Here is a 15,615-nt window from a genome sequence, read left to right on the forward strand (position 1 = left end):
CCAAGGAAGAACTCCCTTCTTTGACAGCTGGAGCTCTCTCTGAGAGGTGCTAAGAACCAGGAAGGAAGCAGACAAAGCCTCTGAACGGCCAATGGGACATCACAGAGTCTATCCTCTAAGACTGATGTACTTTATTCCTAGAGGTAAATCCCTCATGGAAGGACTGTTGACTCTTACTTTGCACACACTTCTAGTAAGCTGAGTCACCTAGTTTGATAACCTATAGCACAGGGTGTTGGAAGAAGCATTTTCACTGAGCAGAAAGACAGAAAAAATGATTTTAAGAAAAAAAATAGACATGAATACTCAAAAACCCCAGTATTCTGTGGTATTTTGGTATCAAGGCAAGCTTATCTATAGGTCAGCAATTGATGAAGGCATGATGGAAGGCTGGGCGGGCCAGTAGAAAGATCTCTGGGTTTGGAGTCAGAGCCAGGCTGCTGGGTTTGGATTCTGGTTTTGCCATGAATAAGTGATTTCACCTCCCCTTCTCTGTCAAAAGAAGCTAGAGTAGAACAAAGATTTAAAGGGACATTAGGGGTCCTTTAACCCAACCTCCTTACCTTAGAGCAGAGAAATCAGAGGCCCAGAGAGTCTGTGATTTTGACATGGTCACACAGCAAATAGCTGAACTGAGATTCAAGCCCATGTCTTGGGATTGTAGATCTAGAAGGAACCTCAGGGCTATCTTGTTGCTGTCCCCCTCAATTTACAGATGAGGAAAATGAAGCCCAGAGAGTTGAATTACCCCAGGTACCGTAGGTGGTAAGCATCAGTGGTAGGATTTGAACCCAGGCCCTCTGACTCCAAAGCCCATTTTTTCCCCACTGTCCCTTGCCACCTCCCTTAGATGCACACCCATCTCTTCCAGCTCTTCCAGCCAGAATTCAGAACCAAGGTGCATTTATTGTGATGGTCCTGCACCACAGAAATGCAGGGTAGTGTTATCTGGCTCTGTCGGCAGAATCCCCTTCACTTATGAACCATAAACTTGGGCTACCTCCTTCTCAGCTGTCAAACAAAGGCCTTGGGCCTTCAAGGTCCTGCTGGCTTGAACATTTTCATTCCATTGACTAACTCAGGTTGAATTCTGCTTTAAGAAATTCAGGAAATGCATGATGCATTTTAAAAAGACTTCCATTTCAAATGCTTAAATTTGTTTTTCTCAGCTTTAGCTCATCCCCCCAGGACCCTGAGGAAAATGAGCTGCCTCTTGTGACATACAATATCAGCCAGGATGTAGGAGGCCCAGCCTCTCCAGACTCCGAATGAGGACAGAGAGGACAAGGAATAAGAGACCAGCAGAATATGGGTCTATTGGGAGTAACCTGGAAAGCCTGAGCCAAGGGTCAGAGCTAGGTCTTTCCTGACTGGCCCGGGCTGCTCATTGTCTGAATGGAGAAAATTCCAAAATAGAGTGACCCCAGACCCCTATTTTAACCTGACCTGAAGTGACAGGTCCCTTATTCCAGAGCAAGGGAGGAAAACAGGGGACCACAAGAAAGTCCCTTGAAAGGGGGATAACATGTATATAAAAGCATGTTGAGAGTATGAATTGCTATTGGGATGGAAATGACCAGTCCTGCTAAGGGGCTTGTTATTTTCCCTCAACATGTCTATCCAGGTCTTAGCTTTTCCATCTATAAAATGGGCTAGATGAACTCTAAGGTCCCTTCCAGCTTTAAACCTATGACCCCAGATGAACTCTAATGTCCTCTTCCAACTCCAGAGCTAATGATCAATTTTGTTTGGTTCTCATTTAGACATTTAAAAAATGATTGGCTTATTGTGGTTTTATTGTGTGAGATACCCCAGCAACACTTATTGATGGAAAAGGTTTAAAAATATAGATTCATTTTAGTACAAGCTCAGATAATAGTAGATTGCAGTCACCTATAAGCTTTTCTCTTTTTGATCTAGATGACAGCTAGTGAAAGAATCAATATTGGTTCTTCCTTATATAACATTCCTTATAGCCAAGTATTCATTGTGGAATCATGGGTTGTCTAAGCTGAAGGGGACCTTAAAACTTAGAATGTGAAAACTTAGAATGTCTGAGCTAGAGGGGCCCTAGAACTTGGATGTCAACACTGCCTGGGATCCCAGAGATCATCTAGCTCACCTTCCTCCTTTTACAAATCAAGAAATGGAAGTCAGAAGAGTCCTGCTGCTTAGAACCTAGGCCTTTTGCCTCTGGATTTGGTCCCCTTCCCATTACATTTTGACACCTTCCTTGTGGGAGAAGATGGTTTGATCCTCAGGTCTGGCCTTGTTGGTTCTGGGAAATGTATAAACACCCTGGGCAAAGTCTAGGGAGGGGATGGATCATCTGGCTGCCATCTAAAGTAGAGTGAGGGAGTCCTCCAGGGTGGCTGATAATTGAGGGTCTTTATGATTGAAGTCCTGTGATTGCTTCACCCTGGAAGGGTGTCAGGTATTTTGTTCCCCTCTCTTGACCCTGAGGCCCATGTTCCTGGTGGGAAGGGAAGAACCCATAGGGATGCTGCAGTAGCTGGAGACAGGTCCTAGATGGTGGCTGGAAATCTTGATGTTTATGTCCCAGAGCTGGAATAGTGTTTTATAAACACAAGGACCCAGGCCTGACTTCCATGTCCCCCTTTCTCTTCTGTCTCCTACCTACACCTTCCCACTAACATTTTGACTTGTATCACTTTAAAATTAATCTTAGGTTTCTGAACAGACTTCCTCCAGGAGGGATTATACAGGCTCGAAAGCTCAGTTTGAACCCACTGCGTCTGAAAGGATTAAGACAGAATGTTCAGAGAAGGTAACTCAGCCCACAATCCCTCCTCTCCCCGCAGTGAGCCTTTGGAAGAGGGAAGGGACGGTGGATTGGTCTGGTCTTGTGGGCATCAGAAAGAAGGATGCCTAGGTTGGTTGAGAGCCTGCAAAGGAAGGCACTGGGGCTGTTTCTCTTGGAGCAGGGAAAACATGTCTTCAAGTAGTTGAGTTGCTGTTGTGTGGGGAAAGGGTTAGGCTTTACCCCTTGGCCTCCCAACAAATGCCTATTTTAATTCCATATAAGAAAAAGCTTCATAAAAATGAGAATCATCCCAAACTGACAAGAGGTAGCGATCCCCACCTTGGAGTCTCTCAGGCACTAGAAAGTTCCTCATTCCTAAAGGTCTTCAAGAAGTCTCCGGATGACCTGGTTTTTTTAGAACAGAATCTAGCTCCAATAAGGGTTTGGCTAGATGCCCCCAAAATATTATGCTTTTGGACTGTTCCTGAGGCTAGATGCCTGCTCTCTTCCCTGGGCCTCTAGTAACCCCAGGCACCAATAGGCCCTTTGGTGTGCATCTTTGGGGATGAAGGATGGTAAGTGACCTTGTCTTCCCTTCCATCAGAGGTTTGAAGTTCACCTGGGCTGAGAAGATGGAGACAGCATACCAAGGGTGGGGGTGTTCTCAGCCATGGAATGTCTTCTAAGTGGACCTGAATCAGCATCCCCGTGGAATCCCTTGCTATCCCAGAGAACATGTTGAAGCTTCCACAGGGGACAATATGGACCATTTGGGTGATTCTAAAGGAGGCTGGAAACCACTCCCATGTACTCCTAGGTGGCTGGGGTGTGGAAGTGGCAAAGTCATCCAAGAGCATTGCCAGGTCAATGACTATGGAGTAAGGGGGCAAAGAAGGCATCAGGCAGGTGCAGAAGCCAAAAATTCTGCCAGACACTTTAGTTAGCATAGGCTAGATTAGGATTCATCATGGAGTGACTGTGAGGCCAGGGTGGAAGCCAAGGAATTCTTGAGCCAGATGGTACCACCGGGATGCTGCACCCCTTCTTCCCATGCCCCAGGCCCCCATGCAGGCCTTTCTCTTCATGGCTGCTGGTGAAACTAAAGAGGAGACTGGTATCAATCAATGATTATTTATTAAGTGCCTACCACATGCCAGGCATTGCTGGAGGTGTTAGGGATATGAAGACAAAAATGAAATACTTTCTGCCTTCAGGGAACTCATATTCTATCAGAATGGTGCCACTGTGGTGCCAACCCTGCCTGCCCTTGGAAAAGTCCCCTTGTGGCCCTGGAGATTGGGCCAGCTGTTCTCCTGGTTAATGCCAGGGACCGAAGGCACTTTGGAAAGAGTCCTGGTTGGCTTTGGAGTCAGAGCACTTGGGGCTGGTTCCTAGCTTGGCCACTTCCTGCTTAGATGACTTTGGGCTAGTCACTTCCCTTTTCCTCCTTCCTTCTGGAAGGACCAGATGATGGCTCAGGTCCTTCCAGCTCTAGGTAGATCATGAATTTAAGATGCCAAGGCCTGGCAGGTTTCTGCTACAGCATTTCCAAACAGAGCCAGGGACTCCAGTCTGTAGCACCACCTTCAACATCAAGAGGACAGTGTGACTTTGTGCCAAGACCGTGGGGCTTGACATCAAGAGGCCTGGGTTTCATTCGCAGTTTGGGCATTTCTGGGTCATGTGACCTTGGTTAAGTGATTTCCCTTTGTCTCCGTTTTCTCACCTACGAAATGGATATAATTAAACCCATGTTTCCTCCTCTACACGGTTGTTGGGGATGAGGGGCAGGGGAGAGAAATGCTTTGTGGATTTGAGTGCAGTAGAAATGAGAGTGGTTATTATTCCAGTCACCCCTGAGAGAGGCGGATGGGTCTTGGAATCAGGGTCTTGGGATATAGGCCAACAGGATGGCCTTAGAGGAGGGAGGGAATGAATGGTGACTGGGGGAGGATGGTTTTCGCCCTCTCCCTATCCTCCTCCTGGCCTGGGCCCTGCCCCAAACCCCCCACCCAGGCCTTGTCTGAGATGGAGCAATAGAGCCATGAAGCTCACATAGGGTGGAAAATACCATGGGGGTTATTTCAAAATTGGGTTTTGCCAGTTAGAGAGACACAGTCAAATTAAGTCACTAGGGATTTATTAAACATTTACTATGTGTCAGGAACTATGCTAAGCACTGGGGGTGCAAAGAAAAGCAAGAACACAGACCCTGCCCTCAGGGAGCCCACAGTCCAGTGGAAAGACAACATGCAAACAACTGTGTACAAACAGATCTGAAATTCTCTCCAGGGGAAGGGACCGGCATTCAGGGGGATCAGCATAGGTTTCTTGTAGAAGGTGAGATTTTAGTTGAGATGTGAAGGGAGCCAGGGAAGGCAGGAGACAGAAATGAGGGCACAAGCGGGTAAGATGGCAGGCTTGTTGGTTTGGGCCCAGCTATCTTGGTGTTGTCCTTTTTGGGAACTTGTCAATTCAAACCTTAGAGCATGGAATATTGGAGCTGAAAGGGCTATTAGAATGGTGACCGGACAACAGAGAATGTCAGAGATGAAAAGGACCTATCACATCATCTAGCCTCATAGATAAGGAAATTGGGGTGCCATGATGAGAAGGGACTTAGCCAAGGTCATGGTGCAGGAGTCTGTGGCCAAGGGAGGACCGGAACTCAGGTCTCCTGACTCCCAGACCAAGGCTCTTTCCGCGATACATCCCAGAGATTCCTTTGTCTCTGTAGTTTCTTACTTGATCTTTCTCTCTCTTTTTGGGGGCCCAGCATCCTGCCTGACCATCAGCATCTCTCCAAAGAGTCCCTCAACAATGCCTTGGATAACCTGTACCTTGAGAGGGCAGAGGATAAGGAGGAAGTCTCTGCAGGTAAGTGACTATCGAGGTACTTTGTACTTTGTCCACTCTGAGCTCTGGGCAAATGTCCAAGCTGAGGTCCTCAGCAGGATGGACTAGGCAAGGGGACCAGAAGTCCTGGGTTTGACTCCCCCCTTGGTAGAAAGAAGTTTTGTGGCCCTGGGGCTGTAAAGCTAAATCTAGGATTCTGTGATCCTAAGATGAGGAGAAAGAAGCATGTACAGAAAGCGGGGAAGAGAACCAAGAAAGTGTGGCATCTTGGAGGACTGAGGAGAGAGTCTTGAAGAAGGGCTGGCATGCCTGCCATCCCACAATCCCTCTCCAGTCTTCCTGCCTGGTCTTATTGCCCACTGTTCCCCTTTGAACACTCTGTGTTCCAGCCAAACTGTACCCCAGACCCTTAACTTCCCTCAGCCCGCCTTCACCTGCCTTAGTGCTTTTGGGTATAACTTCTCCTAGAGCTCCGTCTCTCACTTCGAGACCCAACTCAGCTGCCAACTCTCCCATGAAGCCTTCCAGATCTCCCAGCTGAAAGGGACTTTTCCTTTCTCACATTTCTTATGACATTTTGCCTGGATATCTTCTTCACCCCGATCATGTTCTGTTTCACGCGGGGATCATTTATATGCAAATTCTTGTAGTTCTTGGAGCATTGTTCTTATAGTCTGGACCTGTGATGTTATCACTGTAGGGAATATGCCCCTAGCTTGGCATCTTGGAGGCTTGCCTGGGACACTAAGCGATTGGGCAGGGCTCGAACCCAAGTCTTCTGGACTTTAAGGCAGGCCCCTTCTCCATTCACCCATGATGCTTCTCCATCTTGTGCAGGCAAATGCTGGGTTAGCATCTGCTGAATTTAATAAGAAAAAATATAATAATCATACATTTATATGAATGAATGAGTGAGTGAATTAATGAATGAACAAAAAAACATTTAGTAAGTGCTTATCATATCCTGGATGTTCAGACTCAGGGAGGGGTTACAAATACAAAAGAGATCCAATCCTTGCCTTCGAGAAAATTCCACTCTAATTGGGGGACGAGACATGTGCAGGGGAATGTTGGCCAGGGAAGTCTTGGGGATGGTGGGCATAGTTGATTGAGATGTCTTTTGCAGGAGTAATGGCATTTTGATTTGATTGTTGGAAGATATGAAGGGTCTGGAGAGGGTGAATTGGGGCAGGGGTGTAACAGGTCCATCATGGGCTCTCTCCCCAGTTAGAATGGCCCAACCTGGGGCAGGATTGGTGAAGCAGAGTAGGAAAAGTGAGATAATAACATAAACACTCAAGCAGCCTCCCCGCTTGCCCATTGAGTTTTCCCCCAAAGTCAGATCTATGAAATACAAAATGAGCAGGGGAATTGGTTTGGGCGCCCCTGGCTTCTTTGGTGGTCTCCACAGTTCAAGTTCAGTGGATGTTTGCTGGCCCCATCGGCCCTGTGCTTGCTCCAGATTTGGGTCCTAGGAGGGTATCGGGGAAGCATCCTTTAGGTAGCCACAAATCTGAGTTTAGAGCTCAGAGGGGAGATCAGTGGTATGATATTGCCCATAACTGGGATTCCTAGACTGGGACCCTTGAACTTGGGTTTTAGAAGAATTTATTTTGAGAATTTTATTTAAATATAATTGGTTCCCTTTGTATTTTGTTTGATGTAGAGGAAGGGTCCATTAGCCTTCCATAACCAGACAAAAGGGTCCATGACACAGGACAGGTGAAGAGCCAGGCTCAAATAGAGTTATACATGTAAAGGTGGGGCTGAGAAGAACTCCAAGCTTAGAGTCATAGACCTTGAGTTTGGATTTCTCATCTGCAACTTGACATCTAAGATGTGGCAACCAAAGAGATAATATCTGTAATGCACTTTGCACAGTGCCCAGCATATAGTAGGCACTTAATAATGGCTTGTTCCTTCCTTCCCTCCCTGGGCAAGTCACTGTATCTTTCTGGGCCTCAGTTTCCAAATCTGTAAAATGAAGGGATTGAGTGAGTCCCTTGTTTGAAATCCTCTGGAAGTTTCTTTCGGATTTGATCAGGTCCTTATAGTTAATTGTCATCTAAATCAGTGAAAAGTGAGAATGAGTGAGTCTTTGGGATAGGGGAGGGCTTGGCAAGATCGAAGTCTTGGGAGTGGAAGGAGATAGAAGAACCAGCATTTTGGTTCACTCCCTCTTGTCCAAATGGATTTTCTCCTGGCTTGGGTTTCAGAATATGGTATGTAGGTGCGGTTGGGAGGGCTGAGCCCAGCTTAGCTCCCCACTTTGCTATGTAGTATCCCTGGGGCATCCTGTGGCCTGGCAAAGTCGATTCTGGTCTGCCATGCCAGCTTATCACCCTTGGAATCTCTGAAGCTCCATTTCCAAGCTTACACTTCTGAACTTCTGCCAGTTCCCAGGGTGGAGATGAAGGGAGGGACTGCCCCCCGAGAACAAACTGGTTTGAGAGGTGAGAGTTTGAAGGTTCGTGATCAGGATCCAGGAATCAGGCTGATCCCTACCCTTGGAATTTCCAGAGCCTATACATGACAGACTAAAAAGACTTGAATCTCTTCAAGGCCCCTGGCACAATGAAAATACATTAACTGGGAGGGATAAATCATCAAACTGTTGTTTCCCAGTGACACATTACTCCAATTACCCTTATTTAGATTAGCTTTCACCTGGCAAGGCCCTAAAGGAACTGAATTGAGGAAATAGGAGGCAAAGTTCTTGGTAGGCTCATGGACTCATAGATTCAGAGCAGGAAAGGACTTTAAAGGCCAGTCTGACCAAAACCTGAAAAGGAATTCCTCTTACAGCACACTTTCACAGCACTTTCTTAAAGACCTTCAGTGATGGGGAGCTCACTGTCCTTCTGAAACAGCCCATTGTAGTTTAGGGGAGCTCTTGTTGTGAGGATGTTTTTCTTCCTATCCAGACTCAGTTTACCTCTTCATAACTTTCACCCACTGCTCCTTGGGGCCACCGTTTGGGGCCAAACAGAAAAGTCTTTTCCTTCTTCCACATGGCAGACCTTGAAGACAGATTTTGTGTTTGCCCTGAAGTCCTTTCTCCCTATCCGAGATGAGATGGATCCATGAACAATACAAGATCATGAGTGATTCAGACCCTTAGTGACTAGGGGGTCTTATTATTGGCTGAGATGGTCAGGGAAGGCTCCCCAGTGGTGTCACTTGAGCTGGACCTTGAAGGATTTAGAAGGGAGTTATCAGCACTCTGATCACCACCATTTTTGTCTCCATTGGACTGGATGACTTCGGGTAGTCCTTACAATTCCCATGTGCTCTGCTTCTTAAGCTAGGAGGGCTTCCAAACAAACGTGGGGAAAGGTCAGAGGGGATCTCAGAAGTTACCTAGACTAGCACCTCCATCTTTAGAGATGAAAGACCTGAGAGACAGAGGGAGAGTGACTGCTCAAATTCACAAAGGCAGAACAGTTCTAAATTAAGCAGATAATACATTCACACATTGGTTAAGAGGACAGAAGTCACTTGCCTCAGACAGCAGCCACTTTAGTCCCCTTGCCAAACCAGGAGATATGGCTTCCAAAGGAAACATCAGTTGAGTGAATAAACTAATTTGTAAATCCTCTCAGAGGAATTTGATTGGCGCTTATGAGGAGTATTGCATCACAAAATAGTGACGAGTAATAGGAAAGAAAGGAGCTTGAGAAGGTTTGGTGTGAGAACTCACTAGGGCAAATGGTACCATGGAGGTTTATGGGGGAGAAAAAGCAGAAGGACAAAAACAAGGCAACAACAAACTAAATTTGCCTGTGCTTTTGTAACAAGCTATTCTCATCATTGGTGAGTCAGGACTGATCCATTTGGGCCCAACCCTTCAGTCCTTGATGTGCCTTGATTAAATTAATTATATTAAATTATTAAATATTTAATAATTATTAATTAAATTATGTGTATTGAGTATTGATTAAATTAATTAAAAAATCAAAAGTAAACTAGGTACAAGTAAGTCCCCAATCAATCTGAAAGAATCACAGAAACTTTGTAGTCACTGAATGAAAGTAGATGAGGTTACATGGGAAACATCTTGGGACTGAGAATCGGCCATGCCTTTGGGACCATGTATACCAACCACAAACTAGTTTGGATGAGACTGCAAATTCAGGAGCTGACGGTTCCAGGTCCCTGAGAGAGAATATGTCTTAGGGGAAAGAAAGAGTATCTCCCTCTCTGTTCTCCTGCTCCTCACTGACCATGTTATTGGAGAGATGAATGAATGTGAGACAATGAAGCCAGCTAGAAATAGCAAGATCTGCTGAGGACCAAGGGTTTGCCTGTGGAAAGGTGTGAGAGGGTCCAGTGATGGCATTGACCAGGTTATGACCTGGTGAACTTTGCAGGTTAGAAGATGTGGATGCCCTATCAGCATTGTTAGGGACTGAGGGCAATGTCTGCATCAGGAGCCAAGAGAAACATTATAAATCAATGAGGCTCATTGAGAAAAAGCTTTTTTTCAGAACTTGCCAAGGACAAAACCCCTGGGAGTCCATCAGAGAGCTGCACCTAAGAGAAAACTCATAGGGGCTTCAAAGGAGGACAAGGACCTCTAGGAACCAAGATCTATGAACTCCTCTTTGGCCACACAGATTCCCTGTGCAAATGCCTCCCTACCATTTTACTTAAAGTCTGAATCCACTCTCCCTAGGACTCTTGTATAGGTACTGAGAGATTGTGCCCCAGTTTGGGGTATTGTTTCTATAGTAGACATCCTTGCCATTCCTGCTTAGAAAATGCCCTTAGTTAAGAGCTGGAAAGAAGTCCAGCAACCAATGCAGAGCCCATCACTGGAGCCTCATGAGTGACACCCCTCTAGTTTTCCCTGGAATCCTGAGAAAAGCAGTTGGCCGTCCTGGGGTCAGATGAACCCAGAGGGAGGTGTGTACACAAAGAAAACACAAGGTACCTTGGAGGAAGGAGCCCTTGAAAACATCAGAAGGTCCCAGGTGGGTGCTCCCAATGATATTGTGTGGCAGACTTGGAGCTAAGAAGACCTGAGTTTGAATCCTGCCTTTGTCATTCACGAACTATGTGATTCTGGGCAAGTCATCTCATTTCTCTGGGCCTCAGTTTCCTCCTTTGTAAAATGAAGGGGTTGGAGTCACTCACCTCCAAGATCCCTTTCAGCTCTACATCTAGCAGCCTATGATTTTTGCAGTCACACCAGTAATAATAGCTAGCATTTATATAGTATTTTAAGGTGTGCAAATTATTTTACAAATATTATGGTTTTTATCTTCACAACAACCTGGGAGGCAGGTGCTATTATTCTCCTCATTCTACATTTGAGGAAACTGGGGCAAGCAGAGGTCAAGTGACTCACCTAGAGTCACACAAATAGTCATTGTCGGAGACCAGATTTCAATTCAGTTCTTGATTCCAGGCCCGTGGCTCTATCCATCCCACCCAACGGCCTCCTAAGTAACTGGAAAACGTAGAGAATACCAGATCTCCCTGTCCTTATTATTGGTTGGCTTTTTAAAAAAATTAACTTGAGGGGCAACTAGGTGGCACAGTGAGTAGGGCACCAACCCTGGAGTCAGGAGGACCTGAGTTCAAATCCAATCTCAGATGCTTGACACATGTACTGGCTGTGTGACCTTGGGCAAGTCACTTAACCCCAATTACCCTGCCTTCCCCCCTCCAAAAAACAAACAAAAGTTAACTTGAGAGTACAAAATACAGCCTTAAAGTCTTGTCTCCCATGCCTATATTATGATCATACAAGATTCCTTGATACATGCAACTCCAGAGATCATTTTATTCAACAGTCTTCTGCATATTAACATGAAGCTGGACATAAAATAGAGAGATATGTATTTACCAAAGGGGTAAGTTACTGTCGTTGACCTGACCAGGCCTTCCCCAAAGTCCAAATGGAGAAGGGATTTCCTATAGATGGAGAGGTCCTCTACATGTCCTTGCTTGCAGATGTCATTGGGCCAGTTACATTAAGGCCCATAACATTAAAGAAGCCTCTTCTGCAGATCTACAATCACTCCTATGAGCTTGGCCTCATGAGCTAAATGAGAAAAAAACAAAATGGATGAAGAATGTCAAGTGTCTAGATTGGGGTATGAAGTGGGAACAGCAGGGCATCCAAATGGTCTATCAAACACGTGAGTCTTGGACAAGTCCGTGGATGAGAAGGACAATGGGCTGGATGTGAGTCAAGTTGACAGAATGGACTGGGAGAATGAGAGCAGGCTGGATTGAGTTTGGGAAATGTTGTCAGGATTTGAGTATTGTGAGCTGATCCTTGGCACAAATAGCTGCTTTTCTAATACTTACTTTCTTCTGGTGATGTTCTGTGGTTTCAAGTCGTAGGCCATGAACTTCTAACGATAACAATTATGATCAATGCAAAGTGCTGTGAAGAAGCCCAAGGTTAGCATAAGTAGGTTTGCCCCCATTAGTAAAGACAGCTTGTGCTCAGGGCATTATTTTTCTCTATCTTAATAAATTTTATTACATTTAGAATTTATTTTATGACTCACTCTGTATGTCTCCTCTACCTCATTTCTAGAGAACTATCATCTATAACAAAAAGTTTTTTCCAAAAAAAAGGAAGAACAGAAAAAAATTAAGCAAAAGTGACCAACACGTTGAAAAAAGTCTGATGTTCTATGCAATGCTCCACACCCATGACCGCTCACTTAGGCAAAGGAGTAGGGGAGGTGTCATCTCATAGCTCTCTGGGGCCAAGCTTCTTCTTTGTAACTTTGTGACATTCAGCTTTGATCATTTTGTGGTGGTTGTTCTATTTACATCATAGCAGCCCTTGAAGCCATTGTTTTCCTGGCTCTGCTTACTTCATTTTGTATCCGTTGGTGTAAGTCTTTTCATGCTTCTCTATACCCCTGATACGTGTCATTTCTTTTAGATCAGTGAGATTCTATGATATTCAAGGACAACACTTTAACCATTTCCTGATTGCTGTGACACCAAAGAGAACTTTTGCTCAAGAAGTAACTTTTAAAAAGTGAGGACCAGCAGATGGAAACCCAGGTGCTGCATTGGTACCCACAGACTGTTCACAGGCTCATAGTGTCATAGATTTAAAACTGGACAAGCCCTCAGAAGCCACCTAGTCCAGCTTCCTCATTTCGCAGATGAGGAAACTGGGGCTTGCATGGGGAAATGACTCACCCAAGGTTACTGGTACACTAAACATCAAAGATGAGATTTGAACCCAGAGGCTTTGATTTTAGAGACAGTGCTCTTTCCTATGCTCTGAGTAGATGGTTCCCCACATGGAGGATTCATGGAATGAGAAGGACAAGAATCTCTCAGGGGAAGAAGGGTTGTCATATGTACTATAGAGCTTCCCTACCGACAAGATTGTAGACCCCACCAGGGAGTACAAGATTGACCTCTTGCTTCTCCATCCACAGCCCCCACCCTCAGCCTGTTCCTTCCCTTTGGGACTGTCCTTTGGGTTCACAGAGGCAGCCTGGCCCTGCCATATACTAGGTGAGTGACTATGGGCAAGTGACCTCATTTTTCAGACCCTCAGTCTCCTTATCTGGAAAATAGGGCTAATGATAATGCTGGCATTCGTGGTCTCTTGAAGTTGTGGTGAAGAAAGATCTGTCAAAATGGCAGTTATTGTAGTTAGCAGGTTTTTGCTGGGGTGCAGGGAGGGGAGAAGGCAGAGTTCCCTGGGTCAGGGGAGGGTTGCCTGGCTGGGTCACTGTTCCCCAGGGAACAGGATCTGCTCCCGGGGTATGGCCGTCACTTAGAAAGGCAAGCTAACCAAATGGCTGAGCTCCCTGGGTTCTGTCCCAGGGAAGCCCAGGCCACAGAGGAGCCATTATGACCCCCTCACAAAAGAGGTCTTTGTACCCAGTGGAGGAGACAGATTTTTTTTTATCACTTTTTAAGGAGAGCAAAGACTGACAAATAGGTAAGCTCCTATAAATTACTGGGGTCCTCAAGCCAGAGAGTGAGCATTACAAAGGTGGAGGAGTTATAGAGAGGAGGGGGCTCTGCAAATGGAGTGACTGCAGATTTTGCCTTTGTGGGACCACCTAGGGTCACAAAGGTGGAGCAGTTATGGAGAGGAGGGGGCTCTGCAAATAGAGTGACTGCAAATTTTGCCTTTGTGGGATCATCAGTTTTGGAACTGGAAGGAACACCAAGTTCAGCCTTCTTTCTGCTGCGCTTGGGGCCACTCCTTATCCGGGCCTTGTGCTGATGCCAGAGGATAAGGTGACCTCCTCAGGGATTCCCTCAGGTTGTCCCCTGGCTTCCCTGGGTCCCCTAGCAACACGTGGCACCAATCAAGGCAGCCCACTACTCTCCTCATTTTCCTCCCTTCCTCCAAACTTAGCTGGAGCCCATTCCCTTGGGGCCTTCCATCTGTGTGGGAATGGGGGCTAGTGGTTCAGTCAGATTTTGTTGTTGTTGAGTCATTTTTCAGTTGTTACTTCACTTGGGGTTTTCTTGGCAAGGATGTGCTTTGCCATTTCCATCTCCAGCTCATCTTACAGATCAGGAAACTGAGTCAAACATGGTTGAGTGACTAGCCCAGGGTCATACAACTAGAAAGTGTCTGAGGCTGGATTTGAGTCTTCCTGAATCCAGGCCTGGTACTCTAACCACTGTGCCACGTAGCTGACTTTTTAATCAGTCAGATTAAAATGACCCCATTCAAATGCCAGTTCCTTAACAAATATTACCTCTGCCAGGTAGTATAGATCACGGCAGTTTAAGAGTGACCTTAGGGTTTATGGTATGTCTAGGCTATCTGGAGGTGTCTGGATAGGCTTCAATCAAGAGCCTAAAACCATGAATGATTGAAGATTCCCCTACCCTCTGCCCCCAACAGTCTGCCTTTGGAGTTACAGACGTCATAGTTTAGGAAGGACGTTGACAAGCTGCATAGAGTCCAAAAGAGGGTAATGAGGGTAGCAACGGGTCTCATGATCCTACTATATGAGGACCACTAGAAGGATATGGGGATATTTAGTCTGGAGAAAGGAAAATTGAGTGAGGGCGAGACAGAGGTCTTTTGAGTATTTGAAAGGCTGCCATGTTGGGGAGCAATTGACCTTGTTCTGCTTGGCCCCAGAGGGCAGATCTAAGAGCTACTGAAGGAAGCTGAAAAGGAGTAGATGAGGCCTAAAAACCTGAGTTTTCCAAGAGGGGATTGGGTGGTCTCAGGAGATGATGTCAGAGGTGAAATCTCAAGCCAAGGCTGGAGGGATGGCCATGGAAAGCTCTTCCTGTTCTGAGGTTCTCCAACAGTTCAGGGAATTTCAAATGTTGGCAACAGGTTGATAGAGGTGACATTTTGGAGTTAGCAAACCTCCTGGTGTTCCTTAAATCCCACCACAAAGATGGCTTCTTGTCCTCTTTGAGCAAGCCCAGGGCTGTTGCCTTCACAGAATTTTTTGTGGTTTGGAGCTCCAGGAGACCATAGAGGCCATCAAGGCCAACCCTTCCATTTTACAGATGAAGATGCTGAGACCCAAGAGGGCATGTTCAGGGTCACATAGCTAGCAAGTGTCTGAGACAGGGTCTGAACTTCCTGACTCCAACTCCACCATCCTACCCATTACTCCACACTTCCCCGCCTTCCTAGGATCATGGAATTTCAGAGCTGGAATGAACCTTATTGACCGTTTAGTCCAACTCCCTTGTTTTACAAAAGGAGAAACTGAGACACAAAGAGGAAACATGACTGGCCCAGATCCATGTGGTATAGTAGTCTTAGAGTCAGAAGATCCAAGCTGGGGCCTGGGTCTGTCACTTCCTGGTTTCTGATCTTGGGCAAGGTACTTCATTCATTCATTAATTTACTCTTTCGTTCACTGTTTCATTCATTCATCCACTCATTCATTCAATTCAACAAATATTTGTCAAGCACTTCCTATATGTCAGGCACTTTGCTAGGTGCTAGGATTGCAGAGATGAAGACTAAAAGTAGTCCTAGGGGAGATGATGTCCTAGTGTGCGTGAGGAGA

General features: G+C 45.9%; 1 protein-coding gene across 1 annotated transcript in view; it reads left to right on the forward strand.

Moving 5' to 3' along the window:
* Nucleotides 1-15,615, forward strand: part of ACSBG1 (acyl-CoA synthetase bubblegum family member 1) — a 127,378-nt gene that overhangs the window by 76,955 nt on the left and 34,808 nt on the right. The window contains exon 2 of the mRNA XM_036736471.1: nt 5,541-5,641. Within this exon, the coding sequence (XP_036592366.1) occupies nt 5,541-5,641 (101 nt within the window). The remainder of the gene's footprint in view (nt 1-5,540; nt 5,642-15,615) is intronic.

This window comes from Trichosurus vulpecula, chromosome 8, assembly GCF_011100635.1.
Source record: "Trichosurus vulpecula isolate mTriVul1 chromosome 8, mTriVul1.pri, whole genome shotgun sequence".
Lineage (NCBI taxonomy): Eukaryota > Metazoa > Chordata > Mammalia > Diprotodontia > Phalangeridae > Trichosurus > Trichosurus vulpecula.